At 43.1% G+C, this 24,882-nt stretch overlaps 2 protein-coding genes across 2 annotated transcripts; both read left to right on the top strand.

Annotated features, from left to right (window-relative positions):
- Positions 1-20,802: 20,802 nt before the first annotated feature.
- On the top strand, positions 20,803-22,637 carry LOC141629582 (uncharacterized). The gene is made up of 3 exons (XM_074442557.1): positions 20,803-21,013; positions 21,623-22,177; positions 22,375-22,637. The coding sequence occupies exons 1-3, from the start codon at positions 20,803-20,805 to the stop codon at positions 22,635-22,637; spliced, it is 1,029 nt and encodes a 342-aa protein (XP_074298658.1).
- Positions 22,638-22,646: 9 nt separating this feature from the next.
- On the top strand, positions 22,647-23,936 carry LOC141629581 (uncharacterized). Its single transcript, XM_074442556.1, has 3 exons — positions 22,647-22,763; positions 22,867-23,161; positions 23,488-23,936. The coding sequence occupies exons 1-3, from the start codon at positions 22,647-22,649 to the stop codon at positions 23,934-23,936; spliced, it is 861 nt and encodes a 286-aa protein (XP_074298657.1).
- The last annotated feature ends 946 nt before the right edge of the window (positions 23,937-24,882 follow it).

The following is a 24,882-nucleotide window of genomic DNA, read 5'->3' as shown; positions in this document are numbered from 1 at the left end:
ATTAATAAATTGAGACGACTAAATTGCTAAGATCGAAAGATAAGTAATTTAGGCATTAGGAATCACTTTTCAGGGCGCGAGCTAGTATTAGTGAGACCTAGGGACCAAAGCATAGGCCGAGAGGCGCTACTAGTTAAGAATGGACCGAGAGGACTTCTTATTTGCCCACCTATCGTGATCTATCGGACTTACTTAGATACCGTCGTCGCAATGTGCAAAGGAACCGACCGTCTTAGCATTCTTTTTATTATTGCTTACATCTCTTTTTATTACTTGCCCTTTTATTTACGCATTTAGACTTAGACATAATCCACTCCAAAACCCCCCACAATCATTTACCCTTAGACTAGAATTAATAACAACTATTATCTCCCTACCTCCCTGCGGATCGACCCTTACTACCGCTTGCTAGTTGTAGTTTGGAAATTATAAATATTATTTTTGATACTCATTTCGACAGGTATCAAATTTTGGCGCCGTTGCCGGGGAGGCAGCGCTAGTTTTAGTTGTCTTTAATTTTAGTCTTTCTTTCTTTAGTCTCAGGGAACTTCGGTTCCTTGAGACCGTTCTCATGTCGTTCCTTCCGAGTTTTCCGCAGAAGAGAACGAAATCTTTGGTGTTTATTTAGCCGACTTTGGGAGTTTATTGAGCCCCGGCGAGATGCCTTCTCTGATCTCCAAATATGCTGCACCATTTTCCGGCAAATGAATGACCCTACGCGAGCATACCTCGAGTCTATAGGTAAGTGGGATTTCGAAGGAATCCCCGTAATTGAGGTATTAGAATTCTTTAATTGGTTTGCTACTGAATCTCTTAAACCCAACTTTTCTCTTCATATTGACTCAGATGAGGGGGTGGGTGAGACCTTAGAAACCAATCTAGAAAATGCTGACGGAGACATAGAGGAGACCATTAGCGTGGTTGACAATCCCTTTTATGAGGATAGTCTAGAACCCCTTTATGATTCTTGCACTGATAGTGAGGATGATTTGGAGGTTCTCTTCGAGAATCTCCATCTTGACGAGTCTAGCGATGCGGAGAGTGAGGAGGTAGATTTAGGCAGTCTTGAGGTCAAATGGGATACTTATGAAGATATAGATGATGAGCCTATTATAGAGGACCCGATTGACCCAATTGACTTTACATGCCCATGCATTTGGGACGATTATCCACCTCTACCATTAGTTGACCGGACTCCTCCACCTCACAAAGATACCCGTCTCCGAGCATATTAATTCTACTCGCGTTGTTTTTGAGTCAAATGCTACCGAGCTTGCTTAATTTTCCACCTGCTTTGTTAATTTGAGCTTTTACATTCCGCCCTTATCCGGAGGGAGGAATAATTTTGTGGATGTTTTTAGGAGTCATCATAGGAAATTTGTTAGACTTAGATGTTATTACATTTTAATTTCCTATGCTACTACTATTTTATGGTGCTACTTACGCTTTTGTGTAGCACATGCGCAGATGTATGATAGGTTCTTTGAGAGCCTTGAGTTGTTTTGATTGGGCTCAATTAGAGTGAGTCAAGAAAAAAAAAGAGGTCGAGCGGGACCATGTCTCAAACTAGCGCTAGCCGGGAGGCAACCCGGATGTGTTTTGTTTTTGTTTCGAATAAAACCTCATAGTTGTTTAGAAATAAAAACTCTTAGTGTGTGCTTAGTTTAATTTCCGTCTATAGACTTTTACTTTGGGTTTTGCGCAATTTTGGGCGCGTATTATTGTGCATTTGCAGGCTTGTAGACCTCATTAGCTCGAGTAATTGAGCTAATTCAAGAAATCTGAAATTACAAAGTATTTCCGATCGATCGATCAAGGGCTATGTAGTCGATCGACTGGTCTGCGGTTTCCGGAGCTTTTCTGTTCACTTGGTCGATCGATCGAGTGATGAGGTCGATCGACCACCTTGCACTTTCTTTGTACTGCTTTACCTCTCTCCGCTATGTTTGGTCGATTTGCGGAATTAAGGGAGTTTTCTGCTCCACTTTATCTTCCGTCATTATTTATTTCTTCTATTTTCCTCAATTTTGCACATAATTGCCGCTTCATTATTGTTTTCTCGGTTTTATGCGTGGTATTTGTTTATCTTTTCGGTATTTATTGGTAGCATCACTGCCATCAAAACCTCCTAGCTCACGCTGGTTTGGGGAGGTTTCCTTTGCTGCGCTTAAAGTCTTGTGAGTTCCCGAGTTCCACTTCATGTCTCATTTATTTATTTCTCGCAACTTCCCGTTTCTCTTTTCTCTCATTACATGATTTTGCAGAATGGGGACATTGTGCGATTTGGTTTGGGGAAGGGTTTTGCGTCGCATATCATTTGCTTGCATTCACGTTTACATTCTGTTTTGCATTTTTCATTTCATTTTATACAAAAATTCAAAAAAAAAAATTGAAAACTTTCAAATATTTCCATAAAATGCACGTTTATTTTAGCATATAGGTTGAGTCGGAACGGTAGTATTTCCATGATGACATCGCAATTGCATTTGTTTATGCCTAAGCCTTGCTAAATTAACATGTTATTAGTAGAATCGTATATGCATATCTACGAGTTTTCGTTAAATTATTCGTTTGAACTTTAAACTTGACTTAGAAATTTGGCAAGCTACATCATATTTCTGAGGTTTAGAGCTTTATAACTGGTGTCATCTATGACCGGTTTATTTAGGAATGTGAGTAGTACTCCTTATGAGACACGTTTCCTTAATGTGCATAAATATGAACTTAATCTGCTTAATACCCGTATGCATTCGGTTTGTGGTTTTGCTTGACACATGTGGAAGAGGTTTCCCCTTTTCTTATTTTGCCCATAAACCCCTCATAGCCAAATTTAGCCTCTTTTGTCCCATAAACTACGGTCTAAAATTAGCCTACCTTATCCGAGCTAGTACTTGTATTTTTGGGAATGTTTTATTGCGATTTGGTTATATGCTCATTTTGAGATAATGTTGGGAAGATGAAGGAAAAGGAAAGAAAGAAAAAAATAGAATTGAAAAAAAAAAAAAAAAAAAAAGAAAAAAAAATGATTCAAAAAGAAAGAAAAAAAAAAAAAGAGTGTTCTGATGATCAGTAGAGGACGGTCGATCGACTTGCTATATTGGTCGATCGACTGCATCCCGAGAAAAAAAGAAAGTTCGAAAAAATCACATGTTGCAATTATTATGATTTGGTGATTTCCACTCCCATATTATCGTTTATATTCTTTGGGGAGTCAATTTTATGGAGATTGTGAGTTTTGTGCCTTGAATTGGCACCGTCTTGTAACATTTACATTGAGTTTGAAGTTGGGATTCGCTTATAGTTTGGATTGTAGTTACTAGCTTGGCTTATTACTCCTCATATCCAAATTCATTTTAGCCCCTTCTTACCCTTTACCTCACATATCCATATTTACCTCGGCATGTGTCATGGTCATCTGTTTGGTTGGAATGCATATGTACGGTTGTAGAGATTACTTTCATATTATATTGCAGGCATGTTCTTATAGGTCGTAGTTAGGTGAGAGTCTTTACAAAATGAATTCTTTCTATCCTCTTATATTTTCACCTTGTTCTTATTTGTGTGATATGAGCGACCCGTGAGAGTCCAATTTGATAAGTCTCTATGGTTGACGGTTCGCGAGCTTTTAACGACTTCATAACTCGTTTGCATGATTCATTTGCTAATTGATTGTTGGTTCTTGCATTAAACCTGGTTTAGGCTTTACGGTTTGCATTTCGCTCCGAGTTTGAACTCGTTCCATTAGGTCTTAGGATCGAGTCTAGTTCTTGCTTGGGGACAAGCAAGGTTTGGTTTGGGGAGATTTGATGCGTGTCTAAAATATGATGTTTCACACTTTATTCTACACGCATTTCAGAGCTCAAATGTGCAATATATGCCATTATTTCCCTATTTTCCTCTACTTTTGTGTTTTTGTCTATTATTGCAGAAATATGAAGAATTGAGCGGAAATCGAGCCGAATCCGTCCCTAAGTAATTAACATTGCATTTTACATGAAGTATTGACTCGAGGAATGAGCTTGGTGCGCGTTTCAAGGCCTAAAGATAGCAAAAGCATGGGTGCGTACGAGTTTAACAAGCAAAGAAGTGCTTCTCGACATTGCAGCCTGCTTCAGATGGCTATATCTTGAGTTCTAGACCTGATAATCGAGTGGTTCTAATTGGAGGTGAAAGCTTATCCTCTTAGCTTTCCAACGCCGCGTAGAACGCCTGATTTGACCAAGGAACGAAGAAATGGCAGCTGTTTTACGATCGGTGCGCGATGCAGAATTCGTCGCAGAATGCAATGCAATACAGCGCTGTTGGTCGATCGACTGGTCCAAGTGGTCGATCGACCACCCCACGGGTTCCAGTAGCTACTGTTCGCTGCTACTTAGTCGATCGACTGATGCTTATGGTCGATCGACTGAACAACGGGTCTGATGCGCAAATTAAGAGATCGAGAATTCCAAAGCCCATTGTGATTAGGTTTAGGAATAAAGGTTACGCAGGATTTTTCCTATATAAACTAACCTATGTTTTCAGAATAATCATGAGTTTTTAGGAGAGAAATTAGGTCTCAATTTTACCATAGTTTACATTCAATTCAAATATTTTAGTTTCTCAATAATGTTCGCTATTTTGCATCTGGATTTCCTTTCTGCCTTCAGTTTCGGTATTGCTCAATCATAATTTCAGTCCTTAAGTTTATTATTTTGTTAGTTTAGAATTGATTAGATTAGTTCCCAAAGCCATCAATATTTCTTCCTTTGCATCTCTATTGCTTAGTTAGTTTAATTATGTATTCGTTTCCGTTAATTGTTAATTTAGTTGTTGTTATCAATTCTATCATGCGTAGCTAGAAACCCCGTGCTAAGATGTGAGGGGACCTGCGGTGAAGACGACGTAGATTAGTAAACCTGATGTCGGCCTTTGGTCGATCGATCGATTAGTCGTTGATCGATCGATTGGACTGGTCGATCGATGGCTTAGCTGGTCGATCGACTGACGCGCGATAAATTAGCACCGTTTCAATGTTTTAATTGCAATATTTGACAACGAGACCGAGAGGAGACTTGTTAAATGCTTAGTATTTGACCGACCCACAAGATCGAGAGATAGGGGAGGGAAAATAGATTAATAAATTGAGACGACTAAATTGCTAAGATCGAAAGATAAGTAATTTAGGCATTAGGAATCACTTTTCGGGCGAGAGCTAGTATTAGTGAGACCTAGGGACCAAAGAGCATAGGTCGAGAGGCGCTACTAGTTAAGAATGGACCGAGAGGACTTCTTATTTGCCCACCTATCGTGATCTATCGGACTTACTTAGATACCGCGTCGCAATTTCAGTGAACCGACCGTCTTAGCATTCTTTTTATTATTGCTTACATCTCTTTTTATTACTTGCCCTTTTATTTACGCATTTAGACTTAGACATAATCCACTCCAAAACCCCCCACAACTGTTACCCTTAGACTAGAATTAATAACAACTATTATCTCCCTACCTCCCTGCGGATCGACCCTTACTACCGCTTGCTAGTTGTAGTTTGGAAATTATAAATATTATTTTTGATACTCATTTCGACAGGTATCAATGTGGACCACCTAACTCGTTCGGGTCGTCCATATCAAAGCACTACTCAAAATGGTCCAACCAACGTCATCACACCAAGTGACAACGAAGAGGACTCCACTGATCATTTGCTCAAGCAATTACAGAAGACAAAGGCTGATCTTTCAGTCTGGCAATTAATAACAAGCTCATTCCCACATCGCCAAGCTTTACTGCAAGCTTTGGCCAAACTAAATGTAGCACATAACTCCACTCCTGAAGATGTAGTCAACTTGGTCTTCCAAGAATCACCGAAGCTAAGTAATCCTATTACTTTCTCGGACGAATATTTGCCACCTTTTGGCGCTAGTCACAACCTTGCTCTATACATCACTGTCATTTGTCTAAAGAAGAATGTGCCAATGACCTTGGTGGATGATGGCTCTGCAGTCAACGTCATACCTCTCAAAACGGCGTACAAGCTAGGCATGAAAGAGTCGGATTGGACCCCCACCAATCAAGGTGTGCGTGCGTATGACGGTACACGACGAAAGGTGGTAGGACTTGTTAACCTAACCATAGCCGCAGGGCCAATCGAACGAATGGTTAACTTCCAAATAGTGGACATCGAAGCTTCCTTCAACATACTTCTGGGAAGGCCGTGGATTCACGCTTCCAAAGCGGTAACATCCACCCTTCATCAAAAGATCAAGATCCCACTAAATGGCAAAATAGTGACGATCACTTCGTCACCCATCAAGGCAATAATCGAAAAACAATCAAATAACCAAGTCCTTGCGGATCCCGTGTACGAACTTGGGGGCTTCCAAAGTGTAAGTGTCATAGAAAGCGAGTTGGCACCCTTATACTATAATCCCTGCTCCAACTTGGTGGTCAACCACATACTCAAAACCCAGGGATACTTCCCTGGAATGCCTTTAAACCCTACTCGAAGAAACACCTTCGCACCATACAAGGAAGGCAACTCAAAGAGGATACCACTTGGACTAGGGTACAAACCCACAAAAGAGGAGGTTCTCGAAATGCTTGCCCAAGTCCAAAACCGTATGCACGTGGGAGTCCAAATGCGACCCTATCTCCCTACTTTAAATGGGTACTTTGTTCAAGAAGGAAGTCTAGAACTCTTTCATGGATTTCCCGAACCTTGACATTATCTCGAGAGGAAGCTCGCCGGAATCGAGATCTTTCACGATTGCTACTTTATCCCTCTAGAAACGGTTCCTACCGTCAAAACCCGTCAAGCACCTTGCTTAGACGAACAAGCTGTTAGCCTATTGTTTGGAGAAGATCGATTCGTTAGGGCCGCGCAGGATGAGATCATTACCATGATACTTCAAGACGATCGCTTCAACCCCACTGCGTTAATCACATAAACCAACGCAAGACAGCAGAAAGGATGGAGAAAATCAATCAAATGGACCAACAATCAAGGAAGACTCTTCAAGCTCACCACTGGAGAAGGAGAGATGTTCAAAGGAGAACCAGAAAACGATGAGTTCGAGTCGGAGTCAGAGTCGGAGTCTAGAGAAGTCATTAGAGAGTCTACTCCCGTCGTCATCCCCACTCCCTTTGTTTCTCCTAGCTTAGCCTCGAGTAGTCACGTAGTTCGGAAATGCCCCAACCATCGCCCTTTGCCGCCACTGACCATGGATCAGTTGGCTTCTTTGTTTCAACTTTACTCAAATTTTAATATGAATAAATCAGGTTCTGCTTACTCTTTGTGTTATCTTGAGTGCAATTCTGATTACGATGATACTGAGGATGACCAAGACCCAGACTCGATCGAAATACCTCCCTACGTAGCCAAAGAAATACTACAGGAAGGGGAAGGGGGACCAGTAATAAAGGACACCGAACCCATCAATGTAGGAACCGAACTAGAACCCCAAGAACTTAGGATAGGGACTACCTTGAGCTCTACCGAAAGGGCCGATTTCATAGACCTCCTAAATGAATTCAAAGACGTTTTCGCTTAGTCCTACAAAGACATGCCAGGGATCGACAGGGATATCGCCGAACATAGGATTCCGATTAAGCCGGTTTCAAACCCAGAAAACGAAGCTTCGACGAATGAGAACAGAATGGGCTCTAAAGATTAAGGAAGAAGTTGACAAACAATTCAAAGCCGGGTTCATCAAAGTTTCCGAGTATTCTGACTGGGTAGCTAACATAGTACCCGTACCCAAAAAGGATGGGAGAATCCGTGTTTGTGTTGACTTTAGGGACTTAAACAAAGCAAGTCCAAAAGATGACTTCCCTCTACCTCACATCGACATATTGGTGGACAATACTGCAGACCACGCATTACTATCCTTCATGGATAGGTATGCGGGATATAATCAAATCAAGATGGCCATGGAAGATATGCATAGACCGCCTTTGTCACCCAATGGGGAACCTATTGTTATACGGTAATGCCGTTTGGATTGATCAACACCGGAGCTACATATCAACGCACCGCAACCACACTCCTACATGACATGATGCACAAAGAAGTTGAGGTATACGTAGATGACATGATTGTCAAATCCAAGGAAAGAGAGGGACATATTGCGAACCTTCGCAAGTTCTTCGCAAGGCTACGAAAGTACAACATGAGGCTCAATCCTCAGAAATGCACATTCGGGGTAACATCTGGCAAACTCCTGGGATACGTTGTTAGCCAACGAGGTATAGAAATAGATCCTTCCAAAATCAAAGCTCTGATCGAAATGCCACAACCTCAAACAGAAAAAGAAGTCAGAGGATTCCTGGGAAAAGTACAATATATAAGTCGATTCATATCGAAACTTACAATGATTTGTGAGCCTATCTTCAAGAAACTCAAGAAAACAGACCACACCATGTGGGATGATGATTGTCAAAAGGCATTTGACCGAATCAAGGAGATATTGGCTAAACCACCAGTGCTCATGCCACCACAACGAGATCAACCTCTTGGTTTATATCTCACAGTAACCGAAACGGCCATGGGTGCCATGCTGGCTCAAACTGTAGGAAGTGAAGAAAGAGCTATCTACTATCTTAGTAAGAAGTTCTTGGAGTACGAGTGCAAATACTCACAACTCGAGAAGACATGCCTCGCTCTTGTGTGGGCGACGAAGAAGCTACGCCATTACATGCTTAGCTACTCCGTCAAAATATACTCCAAAATGGATCCAGTCAAATACCTCTTCGAGAAACCCGTCCTCAACGGACGTCTAGCAAGATGGACACTGATTCTCTCAGAATTCGACCTCAAATACGTGCCACTGAAAGTTATAAAAGGTCGCGCCGTCGCCGAATTTTTCGCAGAAAATCCTATCAATGACGCACAAACAATAGATACTTGGTCATTTCCAGACGAGGATATACTCCAAACTGATGTAGACTCCTGGGACCTGTACTTTGATGGAGCATCGAACTTAAGAGGATTCGGAATAGGAGTGTTGCTCATTTCTCCTGAAGGCGAGCATACACCAATTGCTGTCAAACTCGACTTCGAGGTGACAAACAATGCTGCAGAATACGAAGCTTGTCTCATTGGACTACAAGTGGCAGTGAGCTTAGGCATTAAAAACCTCCGAGTACATGGGGATTCATCACTGATCATCAACCAAGTTACAGGACCTTGGAAAATCCGAAGCGAAAGCCTCGCACCTTATCAGGCTAGAATAGACCAAGTCGCTCAATTCTTTGATCACGTAACCTACCTACACCTACCTCGGGAAGAAAATCAATTTGCAGACGCTCTTTCAAAACTTGCATCTCTGATTAATATGCCGGATCACATGATGGAAATGCCTTTGTGCATCGAACGACGGTCAGAGCCGGCTTATGTCCACCAAATCACCGATGAAGAAGAAATCGCGCAGGAACCCTGGTTCCAATCAATCCTGAATTTTAAGCTTAATGGTACCTATCCACCGGATATGGACAAGAGGGGACAACGACTAGCTTCCCAATACGTTCTCATGCAAGGAGAATTGTATAAAAGAACACCTCTTGGTGTAATCCTACGTTGCCTTGATCATTCACAGGCACGAAAGGTGATGGAAGAAGTCCACGACGGAGAATGCGGTCCTCACATGAGTGGGCCTATGATGGCAAAGAAAATCACACGTCTGGGGTATTATTGGACCACAATGGAATCCGATTGCATCAAATACGTAAGACATTGCCACAATTGCCAAATCTTCAGGAATGTACAACATGTCCCTCCTTCATTACTCTATACAATGACATCCCCTTGGCCATTTTCTGCATGGGGAATTGACATAATCGGGAAGATAACCCCAGCCGGAACAGGAGGTCACTGTTTCATTCTAGTAGCAATCGACTATTTCACCAAATGGGTAGAAGCGGCTTCCTACACTAGTCTTACAGCTAAAAATGTGGCAAAGTTCATACAAAACAACATCATCTGTCGATATGGTTGCCCACATGAAGTCATTAGTGATAACGGATCACATTTCCAAGCTGAGACCGAGCAATTGCTAGCCAAATACAAGATTAAGCATCACCACTCTTCGCCCTATAGACCACAGACTAACGGCGCGGTAGAGGCGGCAAACAAGAATGTTGTCACAATTCTCAAGAAAATGATTGACAACTATAGAGATTGGCCAAGCAAGATACCCTTTGCTTTGTGGGGGTATCGTACATCTGTTAGGACGCCCACTGGGGCCACTCCTTTCTATTTGACATACGGCATGGAAGCTGTACAACCAGTCGAGATAGAAATACCATCCTTGCGTATTTTAATAGAAAGTCAAATCCTGGAAGCCGATTGGAAGAAGGATAGATATGAAGAACTCATCCTCCTGGATGAACGTAGGCTACGCGCCTTACATAATGTCCAAACATATCAAGCACGTATCAAACGAGCTTTCAACAAAAGAGTTAGGCCAAGAAACATCAAAGAAGGAGACTTAGTGCTCAAATCGGTTAGAGCTCTTTTACCTGTTGACCCGCGAGGAAAATTCAAACCTAATTGGGCCGGACCATTTCTAGTCAAATCCATACTCCCAGGGGGTGCGGTTAGAATCACAGACCTAGACGGGAATGAGTTTTCAAACCCAACAAACCTTGACCAACTAAAACGATACTATGCCTAGAATAGGAACCAAAACGCGCCTCGCGTAACCCCACGTGTCGCTCTTGTGGCACTAAATAAACGCCCCCTGGCCAAGCTGAAATAAGCTAATGTCACTGTGCTCTTGCATTTTGACAAATTTGTCATCCTCGTATCATCAAATAAACTAAATTCGCACCTTCAGAGTAAGCAAAAGCTCATGCTTATTTTCTACGTTCATTACAAGCTCTTGCTTAGAACAATTATTCTTTTACATTTACTCGAACTACGCGCAAGGGTTTGATTTCGCTTTTTTTAAGTGAATACGTAGGCAATCCTTCACAGGATTCAACCTGTTATGTCTAAAATGTAAATAGAAGGACATTTGCATTGCATTTGAAATTCGACAAGAATAATAAATAGAAAATCACAACGGTTTCATAACCCTTTAACCTTTTTTTATTTCATTCATTTTCTGATAATAATAGTACGCTACATAATAAAAAAATAGAATAGGCTAGGATTCTAAAAACCCCACCTTTTTTTGTTACAACAACGATAAATAATAATAATCAAATAATAAATAAAGACTCGGGCTATTCCTCCATCTTCCCCTTGCCCTTGTCATTCCTATCATATTTCTTGTCACGACCTCGAGCCGGACGCTCTTGCGCCACTTCAGACCTAATCACCAACGGTCTTTCTCGAGGCCTAGACTTTCCATTCTTGCCAATCACCATTTCCGCGACAGGAGTAGTCTTCGGTTTCTTTGAAGGATGAACAACTTGAAACCCGGCTTCTTCTTCTCCCTCTGTCAGATGCTTCTCTTTCTCTTTCTCTCCCTCGCGCACCTTGTAGTCCACAGGCTCGCGTTTCCTCAGTCTCTCACGCTCTTCCGGAGTAGTAGCCTTTCTCCATCTCAGATAAGAATCCGACACCCACAAGGCATTGGCAGAGAAATTCAAGAACCACATGTTTCTTTGGGCCCATTTAATGGCCCACTCTCTTCGGCTCTCTATAGTAAGCGCCATAGCAGTCTGCGGGACGGTGTCAAGCCTCGGGATCGTCTGTTTCAGCCCAACTTGTCTCATCAGTCTTTCCGGGAAGATACACACCATAAACTCCAATCCAGGAATACGCACGGACCTAGTGGGATCCAAAGAAGACACTCCAGTGAAAGATTTGAGCTGCCACCACGGTACGACCCACCTAATCAACGGGCCATCGTCGCTCTTCAGCTTGTTCTTCCAATAATCACAGACCCGAGTGAAGTCCACCATGTACAACCTCGTCCTCATCGCAATCGAGCGGGCGTGATAGGAAAGCACATGAACTGGGGGCTCAATCAATCGGAGCCGTTCCATAAGCGAAACCTACCAAAAAGCAGGTATTAGAAAACGAAAATAAAAAAAAAAACAAAAAAACAAAAAAACAAAAAACAAAAAAACAAAACAAAAAAAAAACAACGAAAAAAAAACAAAAAAAAAAAAAAAAAAAAAAAAAAAAAAAACGTTTTTACCTGCAGAAGGACGGGACTTCCCAAATACGGTAGATCGCGGTTGGATTTCCTACTATCCAAGCCCAAAATAATCTCCCCTAAGCATTAGCAAGATGGGCTCCTGCGCAGCTCCATCTGCTCAACAAGGCCCAAAAGATGGGGATCACCTCTCAAGTCTTCATCAACATGCCCTTGGAAGACATACACATGCAACAAGCAAAAGCCAAATGCCCTCCGCCTAGCAACATGGGAAACGGTGGGGTCGGCTATGTTGATGAATCGATCTATGAAGTCCAACATTCTCACGCCTTTCGAGGTAACTAGACGGTCCACCTCAAGTCTAGTCAATCCAAGCAAGTCTCTAAATTTGCTCTTGTACCCTTGCGAAGTAGAAGGAATGGCAGGCAAATGTTCGGGATCCCATCCACCAATAGCAGCAATTTCTTCAGGAAATGGGCAAATATCACCTCCAGGGAACGCAAAAACATGATAATTCGGGTCCCAATAGTCAAGTCAAGCATCCAAGAACGGTTTAACAACCTTGATGAGTTTTAAACTCAACAAAGACCCAAAATTATAAGCACCCATATCATGCTTCTCCATATTCGAAAATTCGTTGGTCCATTCCTTCAAGCGGATCTCCAAAGTATTCATGATGAAAAATTTCTTTTGAGAATTTTATGTAAATAGACGAAGAAGAGACGGAAGAATTGTGTGAATAAAAGCTCCATCGACGTTTCTATTTATACTAATTTCTGTTTCCAAAAATCCGTCAGAACAGGACAGCTTGGGAACAGGCGCAGCACCTGCTGCGCCTCTTCAAAGGGACGCAGCTCATGCTGCGCCTCTTCCTCAGCTTCACTTCTGTGGTTTTCCGCGTTGGATCTTTCCTAATCCCATGACGAATAATTTCCTATTCCTACGGGTTATTATTTTGGTAAATACGAGAAGATTACCATGTTTCAGGTTTCCTAATTTCGCGGGCACGCATTCCGAGGCGACGTCGACATTTTCCCATTTTATCACACTTGTATATTTATCATTTTAGAGAATAATTTTCAAATCTCAACATTTCTATATTAATTTCAATTTCTTAATTGCATTTCTACATTTCTAACTTATAGATTTCTTTTTTTTCTTTTTTTTAAGGGGTAACCCTCCCTACCGTCCGGTCATTTCTGGCAAAATTTTTGCATTTTTGCATTCTTTTGAGTCACTCATTTTGCGCTAATTAAGACCATATGTATAAATGTATGATTTGCGTGTTTTCTATGTAAATTTCGGCAGCATGACGGCGTAAACCTTCATCTACCAAACCTGTTCAAAACTAACCTGCAGATATAAGCAACACAACCCAGCAGCAAAGGCACTCAGGCCGTCGTATATGCACCAAACAAAGGAAATGTGCAACAAACTGGGGGCTCTCGCCCCAAACAAAGTCCTAAAAATGTTCAAAATGAATGTCCAAATATACAAATGTACAAAGTACGGCCAACAAAAAAAAGCTACACAAAACTACTGCTGGGCGCCCTCCAACTCTGCAACTCTTGCCGCAAGAACGGCGATCTCGGCATCCCGAACCTCGAGCTCCCTCAACAAGCGAGCTGTCTCCTCCCGAGACTGGGTCAACTCTCGCTCCAGCTCGCGGTCACCCTGTAAACAATAAATTGGCTCATGTCAATCGATTCAAGCAAAATCAGAAAATCAAAAATTAAAAATGGAACTAGGCGTAAGGTTCATACCTGACGACCTCGACCGCCGACAAGTGCCTCGACGGCAGTAGCTCGCAGCCGGTTGGTCACCCTCCACAACGCCACGAACCGAGATGGCACAACCTGCATTTTCAAAAGAAATTCTCAACAATTGAACAAACTCAATCAAATGTGTTCTTACACAAAAGTTATACAAATTAGAGACTCACCCTCCGAATCAGATGCTGCCAATCGTCCAGGCCAACATCCGTCACAGCTACGTCAAAGTCACGCAGCTCGGAGATCGTCGTCCTCCCAGTCGCGTCAGTGTACTCGAGGGTCCCGGGGTACTCTGGGGGCTCGATGCCCGCCGCCTCGACCTCCTGCAAAGACAAATGGTTTTCGTTAATCGATGATCTTTCATCATAATTCTCAAAATCGAATCAAGAGTAAAAGTAAAAGATGCTCACCACTACCGGCCAGTACGCCAACCTCCCGTAAAGGAACGCCGAGTAGTCCTCGCCAGGAAGAAGAAGGGCGTCACCACTAGCACCAGCCAAGTCCGCCTCCCTCTCAGCCTCAGAAGGCTCCCTAAACATCGTCCCCGGGAGGATCGACGGAACTGTCAACACGTCCCGAGAGCACCGACGAGCCAAGCGCTCGCCAAGTACCACACAGGACCCATCGACGTCCTCAACAGCAGTCGGCTCGAGCTCCTAGGCCGAAGGACCTCAGCCACGAAAGGAGGCGCTCCCGCGTACTCCGCCCAAGGTCTGGGCACCCATTGTGACAAGATAAAAAGGATCATTCCTATGATCAATTAAAAGTAAATATAAGAAGCACGTGTGAATATAAGCAAGATACTCACGCTGCTCAGCTGAAGAGCGTTCACGTCCCGCCGGTAGACGTTGTGAGAAGAACGCTTGCTCTTCGTCCGGCACATCACCCAATCTCTCACCACGGGATAGGCCCTCTCCAGCGGCTCCGTCCTCCTGGGCGCGAGGCTCGGGAAGTAGGAGTACACCCACGCCTGTAAAGCAGAATAATCAATGACGATCTTTCGTGATTTGATACAGAAAAGGAATTTACTTTGGTCTAAAGAAAGGTTCATACCTCCAAAGAGAGTCCGGTCCGACAAACCAGGAGAAGTCCCCTTCTCCATCAACTCCGGACGAACCATGGCCCTCATAAAGCGGATGAGGACCACAAAACCAGCTGTGACCCAGTCCCAACGCCCTAGGGAACTCAGGTCAGAAAGGAAGGGAAGAAGCTTCGTCGACAGCCTCTCGCCCTTGTCTCCGAGGTAAATCGAAGACAGAAACCACCAGAGCCACAAACGAGCCCTCTGCTCAGCTGTACAGGGAGGAGGAGCCGTCTCCCTCCCGTCAATCGTCACCAGCGCCGGGGTCTTCCTCGCAAAGTAGTCTCGAACGTAGGAACTGGGTATCAAACCCGACACTGTAACAGCCTTCGGCGACAAGTTCCAGCCGATCAATCTCCTCGCCTCGGTCGAGTCTGCCCTCATGGCAGTCTCTGGCCACACCACCTCCTCGGTCCCGCACGGCAGACCAGAAATCATGCCGTAGTCCTCCAGAGTGACTCCCACCTCACCAAAAGGCATGTGGAACGTGGAAGTCGTATCCCAGAATTGGTCCAAGAAAGCACGGACCAGGCTAAGGTTAGCCCGCAACTTCCTCTTCGCGATGTCCCTCCAGACCTGCACCAAAGGACCGAACGCTCCACGCTCGATCATGGCCCGCTCCTCCGCTGACAGCCGCTCGTAGTGCACCATCGCTGTCGTGTACCCCGAGAACGACCTGATGTTCCCGGCCTCCTATTGTGATTTGAAACAAAAGCTATCTTTAGTTTTGAATAGAATTTGAAAGGAATTTGAACAAATGAATGAAAGAGGATGAGTAATGAGTAGTGAATTCCTATTTACCAAACTCTTCACCGTCCTGTAGGACGGTGACCCTCTCACCCACACCAGTGCTCGCTCTCCCAAGTCTCAGCCCACGCAGGAGAACCTCTCAACTGACGACCTCCTCGCCCGACGTTTGCCCGTCTCGGGGCCTCCTCCTCCTCGACAGCCTCCTCCTCCTCATGGACCTCGTCCCCAGCAGCCATCACCGCAGCGGTGAAGGCTTGCTCCAAAGCCTCCTCGACAGTAGCAGCGTCTATCTCCATGGGAGCTATCCCAGAAGTAGAAGCCTCATCACCTGCAACATTAAAGCAAATTTAGGCCGCGTCACGTGACGACAAGCCTTGGTTAAGGGATTTTCGAGCCTTCGGAAGCCCTGAAATCGCTCTCTTCTTACCATCCTTGGCCATATTCCCACCAACCCGATCACTCATGTGGTAATTTAGGTCAAGTCAAGCCCAATTTGAAGCCTAGTCTCGGGTTCGAGCCAAAATTTCGGCAGCATTTCGTTATAACGACGATTATGACCTAGAAAAGTGTCCTGAAAAAGTTGTCACAAATCAAAATTCCGAGATGTTAGAAAGTTTACCCATCATTCAAGGATCCTAAATATCAAGTTTCATCACAAATGGGCAATCCTAAGGCTATTTTCGAAGCAATTTACGGTTTAGCTGTGAAACCGTCTCAAATTTCACTCAAAGGCTCAAAACTCAACAAAAATTCGAGACAAATACATGGTTATGTTCCTAACACTACCTACTATCCATTTCTAATGTCAATTTGACAAGGCAAATGCGTTTGGTGGAAAAGCCCCAAATTTTCGATCAAATGGGTCATAAACCCTAATTTTTTCGGCTCAAAATTGGACAAATATGGATGATTAATGCAAGAATGAGACACATACCTTGATTAGTCATGATTAATGCAAACTTTTGGATCAAACCTTGGCTAAAATGGTGAAGATTTGAGAGAGAGATTATGTGAATTGTGTTTCGAACAAATGAACATAAGCCTCCTGGTTATCGCGTTTTTACGCAGAAAGAACACTTTGGGGAATAGACGCAGCAGGCGCTGCGCCTCTTCTAAGAGACGCAGCTCTTGCTGCGCCTCTTCCCTGTGTTCCCTCCATACGGATTTTCAAAAATTCGTTATGAGTTCGTTATTTGTGGGCCCATCTTTGGTGCGCCTCTTCCCCGATGCTATTTTACTCTTTTGGTCCGTTTGACGATTTTCTTTCGTTCTGGCCCGCATTTCCAAGCCAGCAGTAGACTGTCACACGTTATTTATTCCTTCCAAGACCTTTTGCTTGTCGCAACGAGCATTTATTCCTTCACAGAATTCGACACACCTTCACTATGTCTCCAGCAAGAGTAAGCGGATACACTTTCCCTCTCATGACAATAACAATAATTCCCAATCATGTCTCTAGCGAGAGTAAGCGGACGTACTGTCCCTCTCAAGACGTGAGGATTAACATCTACCTAAGCAGATTTCCCCTTAGCAGTTCCCGCATGTGTCCTGCTACTCGCAATTATTTCTCGAAGACTACCCAAGCAGTTTTCTCTCAGCAGCTCCCGCCTGTGTCCTGCTACCCACAATATTTCGTGTTTCCCCGCAGAGTTCGACAAAGGAGTCGTTCTCCAGAAGTTCCCAAACCAATAGAGTTCCTATACCCTACTCTTTAGGTAACCCCTTTTCAGTTAGGTCCCCTTTCAGCCTTCCCTTTAAAGAGAATTATCCCTTCAGTCCTTCCCTTTAGAGAGAGATATCCTTCAGAGTTAGCCTTCAGAAGTATTAAGAGGTTTCTTCATAATCCCCGCGACCCCTAATGCCTTCAGACACCAAGTTATCTTCAGACCAAAGAGTTTTGCCGAAGTGTCTTCAGTTCCGTTTCACCCAGGGGTATCTCAGGTATGGTCTCTTCTTATGGCTGGCGAGCTTCCTTACGTAGTCTAATGGACTTTAAACGACCCTCCCCGATAGTCGACAGACTCTAAAATGTTCCCGACGACAGGTCCTTGGTTCAGACCCCTCGAACCGCCTTGCGTCGCCTTAGTCGTCAGGTTGTAATCTTCGATTGACCTGATGGCTATACTTTGACTTTCGCCTTGTCCAAGCCTCAGTCAAAGTGGGGGCTCTGTAAATACCTCATTTCTGCACCTCTCGCAAACCACCCGGTGATGATTGGGCCGCATGTTTGGTACGCGGAACGATTTGTGACAGTTCGTAAGATTATCGTCAAGTGATTGCTCAAATATTAATATCTACCTCTTAGTTGTCATCTACGTCCCAATACGGTCGTTTTGACAGTAATTAGAGTACATTCGGAGTCCGGGCCTAAAACCGTCTCCATTTTATGATAACCGTTAAATCCCGAGTCAGAATGTTCTGGAATGTTCCGGATATTTCTTTTCCATATTTCATAAATTTTATCTTTTGGTAAACAATTTCCCGTAATATTCACATAAGATATTAAGGAAAACCGAATTATTTCCGTCCTACCATAACTCAAACACGGAAATCTTCCTTCCGCAGGAGGAAACCTCTTGGGAACAGACGCAGCAGGTGCTGCGCCTCTTCCAAGAGACGCAGTGGCTGCTGCGCCTATTCCCATGCCCTTTTCTGCGTATTTCTCGTATCTTTTTCATATATTTCAGAGATTCGCTTCCAAAGAGTCTCCGAAACCCTAATTCCTCCACGTGATTAGTATAAATAGGAACCTTCGCTCCTCATATTTCTCACGCGAGTGTCCGCCCTTCTCTTCTTCCTTTGCATTCTAGACTTTGTTCTTAATTTTTGGCGTCTACGTGCTTGAACTTTCGACCACGTAAGCTTGGATCCTTCTGAGTACCAGCCTCCCCGTTTGCATGACCGACCAATTTGACCAACTACACATCAATCAACTTAATTAACTTAATCGTTTTCCTCTTACGAGGGCACTTTCTTTGCATTCGCATCATGCATCACTAATCGATATCTTAGTCCTTCTCGTTTCGTCAACATGTAAGTCTGAGGGTGTAAATCCTTCTTTTATTTATTGTCATTTATTTATTGTAATCATATTGTAAGATTTATGTCGAAAACATCTCTTAAAACCGAATTCTAAAACCGTGCTTCAAAACCCTTTTTGTCGGATTTCCAGAAGACTAACCGTCGAGAAAGGACGCAGCAACTGCTGCGCCTCTTCGAAGGAGCGCAGTTCCTGCTGCGCCTCTTCGTGAGGCTGCCGCAGTTCCTGCTTCCTTTCTTCTTCGTTCGTCCTCTGTTATTCCTCCAAATTTGTTTCGTTTGTTTGTTAATTCTTCATCATGATAGCATATAATTCACATGTATATTTATTACTCATCATTAATATGTTTTAATCATCACGAATCCGACTTAAATCCCTAATAATCCAATATTTGCGGGTTTTCGTCATTAAATTCAATCCGGGTTGTAGAAATTCGATTTGTTCATATCGGGTTTCTGGAATTCGACCGTTGATATATTTTCATCTGTCTTTTGTCATATCCGTCATTAATTTATCGTATTTAACCTAATTAATTTAGTTAGTTTCTTAATTTGTTAATTAAATCCTCTTAAATCTTGTAATAATTCGTCCTAATTAGTTTCATCCATGTTTATCGTTTTCATGACCGTCAATCATATGTAAATAACCTATTAATCACTTCTATCCGAGTCAATCAACATAATCAATCCTTAAAGTCATCAATTAACATTAACGATTTGTAGTTCCGGCTTCACAGCCAGAACTCACCCTTGGAACAGACGCAGCAACTGCTGCGCCTCTTCCAAAGGGCGCAGTCCTGCTGCGCCTGTTCCCGGTTGAGTTCTGTCCCTGAACTCCCTTTCTGCCTTGACTTAGTTAATTAGTTTACGTATTAATTAACTATTAACCGTATTATCACCTTCTGATCTGTTCATTCTTCTATTCGTTTTCTCAAATTATCCGTTTCAAAGATATTTTCGACATAAATCGCCTAATCCAATGTAATTAATGTAATTTTCATTATTGTAATTCATAATCATTGTATTTCGTATCATTTGTATGTTTTCACATGTAATTGAACATTAAATCCTACTTCGACCCAATTGTTTGCTAAATTAATTGTTCACCGACTTAGTATTAATTCTCACATGCTAGGATTAAAACTTGGATGTTGCATTGCATGCATATAGCCGACGATATATCAAGTACGAATAACTTCCCTAATCATTAGTAGAGGCCGCTATCGAGGCGGGCGGGATTAGGTGTTCGATCAAAAGAGCTTCCTAATACGTACCCTCACCCCTTACTCCAGATATCTGTGAACACCCGTGTTCATTGGCATCCACGAGAGTCATTCTAGACATAGAATGCTAAGGGTAACGATTGCTTAGTGTTCATGTCTCTACTTTGTGTCTTGACATGACACGAGGTATTCGAACGGTTCCAATTTCCCATAAAAATTGGTGGCGACTCCATACAAAAATGCAAACGCTTGTTTCTCTTCTCTCCCAAGTGCCCCCGTGGGCCCCCACTGTCCACACATCTCACCTCATTCAAAGAGAAAGCGGGTTCTATTAAGCACAACGGTGTAACCGAAGAGCAAATGCTCTTCCCTATAACCTTGAAAGACAATGTTAAGAAGTGGTTGAATTCTCATGAGCCGGGTACATTTACCACTTGGGAGGCTTTATCCAAAGCTTTTATTAACAAGTTCTACCCTCCATCTAAAACCGCAAGAATTCGCCATGAGATTCAAACCTTCAAACAAAGACCCATGGAAACTCTAAGTGAAGCTTAGGAACATTTTAGAGATATCCTCTCATCTTATCCACACCATGGTATCCCAAAATGGATGACCACCTAAACCTTTTTCCAAACTCTTGAGCAAAGGTTCCGGGACATGATCGTGGTGGCATCCGGTGGAAATATAGACAGTATAAATGACACTTAAATCACGGAAATGATTCAAAACATTTCCGAGATGGAGAGTAGTTATGCTAGAGATGTGGACTACAAAATTGAAGGACCTTCCAAAATAGAGATGGAGTACAAGGCAAAATTGGATGATTTGGCAAAAAATTTGAAGAGTTTAAAATGGAGAAGAAGCATGGGGACTTAAAGCATGTCAATGAGGTCGGACCTAGCCATTCTAAGTTCTATTACGTCCAAGAACCTAGGTCTCCTCCTAGGCACTATCCTCCTCAAATGCATTGTGACTATTGTGGCGGTGTGGGGCATACCATTGAGTATTGTTCATCTATTCCACAAGATGACCAACAAGAATGCTTTTCTCTTCAAGGACAAGGTGCACCGAGGGTCTCTTACCAACGCCATCAGACATTCTACCGTGCTTTTCCTAACCAATATCCCAAACTTTCTTATGCGGGGCAACCATTGGACCCTAACTATCAACAACCATAATACATCCCTCCACCAAAGCCCGATCATTCTAGGCAATATAATCAAAACCAAGGCCAAGGCTCCAACTACCGGGGTCAAAGACAACATGACAACACAAACTACATCCCACCTCATCAAAGAGACAACTACCGTAACCAACAACAAAACCCTCCATACCAACAACAAGGGTATCAACAAAACCCACCATCTCAACAACCATTCAACCAACAACAAGGATACCAACAAGGGTATCAACAATAACAAACCTCTTACCCACCTCCACATAATCAACAACAATACATAGAACCACCCAACCCCACCTCCTCTCTTGATAAATTGTTAAGGGAAATGGATGCAAAGGCCGAGAGAAGAGAGGCTCAAGTAGACCAACAATTCAAAAGCTTGAAGACCGAGCTCTCAAATGTCCAAGCACATCAAAGGACATTTGACTCATATATGACCAACCAAAGCCCCTCTTCCTCATAAAGAGCTCCACATTCATTGCCTCCTCAAGGTTCTCATCCTAGGGATGGGCCACCACCACACCAACAAGCTCACCTGGTGACCTTGAGGAGCGGGAAAGATTTGGAAGAACCTTACAAGGACTATGAACCAAAGAGAAAGAGAGATGTGATGAGAGATGGTGAGGAGAGTCCACCTCTCTCACCAAAAAGTAGAATTGATAACACTAAGAAGGGGAAGGTGAGTGACTATATTGAAGATGATGAGAACTTTGTTTTGGAGGAAATAGGGGTTGAAAGAGACCAAGAAAAAGTATTTGAAAGAGACCAAGGAAAAAGAAAAGAATCAAATGAAGTGGTTAACACCAAGCAAGCCTCAACTTCTAAAAAGGCCAACAACTCTCCAATACCATTTCCTAATAGAAGTAGAGTAATGAATGAGGAGAAGAAATTCTCCAAATTCTTGGATATGTTGAAGAAACTCAAAGTTTCACTACCTTTCACCGAGGTAGAGACACAAATGCCACTCTACACAAAATTCATGAAGGATGTGTTGACAAATAAGAGAAGCATTGTAGGAGATGGTCTAGTGGCTCTTAGGGGGCAATGTACGTGGTCTTACTCAAACCCATGCCGGAGAAACTACAAGTTCCGGGTAGTTTTTCTATTCCATGCATGGTGGGTAATGTGAGTATCAAGAAGGCACTTTGTGATCTTGGTGCTAGTGTTAGCATACTTTCGCTCCCTATTGTAAGGAAAGTTTGGTTACATGACATGATTCCTACTTCTATGACCTTGCAACTAGCCGATAGATCGGTACAAAGACCAATGGGTGTCATTGAAGATGTGCCGGTTAAAGTGGGGAATTTTTATATCCCGGCGGACTTTGTGGTTCTTGACATTCCGGAAGACCAACAAACTCTTATTATACTTGGAAGACCCTTCTTGGCAACCGGGGATGTCAACATAAGTGTCAAGGAAGGGAAGCTCACTTTCAAGGTGGGAGGAAATGTGGTTGAATTTTCTTTGACCGGAGCAATGTCACAACCAATGTTTGAGAGTGTCTAGTCCATAGATATGTTAGAAGAGGATATTGAAGATGCTAAGGATAAATGCTCGGGGGAGCATTTGGAGGAAGATTATGAAGCTCTACCACCGATCATTAATGAAGTTGAGGGTAAGAACCCTCCAAAGGTAGATCTTAAATCTTTACCCCCCCCCCCTTGAGTATGCCTATCTTGATGAGGCAAACTCCTTCCCCGTTATCATCAATGCGGACCTAATGGCATCTCAAAAGGAAAAACTTTTAAAAGTTCTTAAAGAAAACAAGAAAGCCATTGGGTATAGCCTTGATGATCTCACGGGAATTGATCCTCGAGTATGCATGCACCGCATCACACTTGAGGATGGATTCACTCCTTCCGCCCAACCCATGAGAAGGTTGAATGAGAAATTGAAGGAGGTGGTAAGGAAGGAAGTTGATAAGTTGCTTGAGGCCGAAATTATCTACTCCATCTCGGGGAGCGATTGGGTGAGCCCGGTTCAAATCGTCCCCAAAAAGGGCAGTATGACCGTGGTTGAGAATGAGGAAGGTGAACTTATCTCCACCCGACTGGTCACAGGATGGAGGATGTGAATTGATTATAGAAAGCTTAATTCCGCCTTAATCAAATATCATTTCCCCTTACCATTCATTGACCAAATGCTCGAGAGACTTGCAAACCACGAGTATTTTTTCTTCCTTGACGGGTACTCCGGGTTTTTTCAAATACCCATCCACCCGGATGATCAAGCAAAGACTACCTTTACTTGTCCTTATGGCATCTTCGCATATCAAAGAATGTCGTTTGGCCTTTGCAACGCTCCCGGGACATTTCAACGGGCCATGATGTCTTTCTTTTCTGAGTACATTGAGAAGTCTATGGAGGTGTTCATGGACATTTTAATGTCCATGGCACCTCATTTGATGATTGCCTAAAGAATCTCTCCCTTGTGCTCCAAATATGCATCCGATATAATTTGAAATTGAATTGGGAGAAATGTCATTTCATGGTGCAAAAGGGAGTGGTTCTAGGGCATGTTATTTCTAAGGAGGGGATCCAAGTGGACAAAGCAAAGGTAAAGGTGATTGAGAAACTTCCCCCACCCATAAATGTCAAGGGTGTGAGAAGTTTCTTAGGCCATGCAGGGTTTTACCGAAGGTTTATCAAAGATTTTGCCAAAATCGCTAAAACCCTCACCTCACTTTTGGCTAAAGACACTCCTTTCATATTTGATGAATCTTGTGTTGAAAGCTTTTGTAAGCTCAAGCAAGCCTTGATATCGGCACTAATAGTACAACCGCCCAATTGGGTCCTCCCCTTCTAATTGACGTGTGATGCAAGTGACTTTGCATTGGGGGCGGTCTTGGGTCAAACGCAAGACAAGAAACTCCATGTGATAGCATATATAAGCAAAACCTTGGACAGTGCCCAATACAATTACACCACCACGGAGAAAGAAATGTTGACGGTGGTGTATGCTTTTGAGAAGTTCCGGCCTTACCTCCTATGCTCCAAAGTCATTATCTACACGGATCACACCGCTATCAAGCAACTTATGGTCAAGAAGGATGCTAAGCCGAGATTGATCCATTGGGTATTGTTGTTACAAGAGGTTGATGTCACAATCAAAGATAAAGCGGGTTCCGAAAACCTTGTTGCGGATCACTTATCAAGGTTAACTAAAGAAGCCCAAGGAGATGTTGATGATAGGATTCCCATTGATAAGTGGTTACCCTATGACTCTATTTTAGCTATCACGCACTCCGGCCCTTGGTATGCGGATATTGCTAACTATTTGAGCTCTAGCTTTATTCCGGAAGAACTTAAGAACCAAGCTAGGATGAAGTTGAGATATGAGTCTAGGAGGTATGTGTGGGAAGATCCTTTCTTATATAGGAGATGCAATGATGGAATTTATAGAAGATGTGTCACTCATGAGGAAGGGAAAGCAATCCTTCAAGCTTGCCATGTTACGACATATGGAATCCATTTGTCCACCTCTAGGACCCAAGCTCGGGTTCTTCATTGTGGATTTTATTGGCCCTCCTTTTTTAAGGATGATTATGCTTTGGTCCATTCATGTGATTCTTGCCAAAGAAGAAGTAACATTGGGAGGCGTGATGAGATGCCTTTGAACAATATCTTAGAAGTTGAACTCTTTGACATGTGGGGTGTGGATTTTATGGGACCATTTCCTTCATCATTTGGCAACCAATACATTTTGGTTGCGGTGGACTACGTGTCTAAGTGGATAGAAGCTATCGCCGCCC

Source organism: Silene latifolia, chromosome Y (genome assembly GCF_048544455.1).
Source record: "Silene latifolia isolate original U9 population chromosome Y, ASM4854445v1, whole genome shotgun sequence".
Classification (NCBI taxonomy): Eukaryota; Viridiplantae; Streptophyta; class Magnoliopsida; order Caryophyllales; family Caryophyllaceae; genus Silene; species Silene latifolia.
This window is presented reverse-complemented; position numbering and strand designations above follow the sequence as displayed.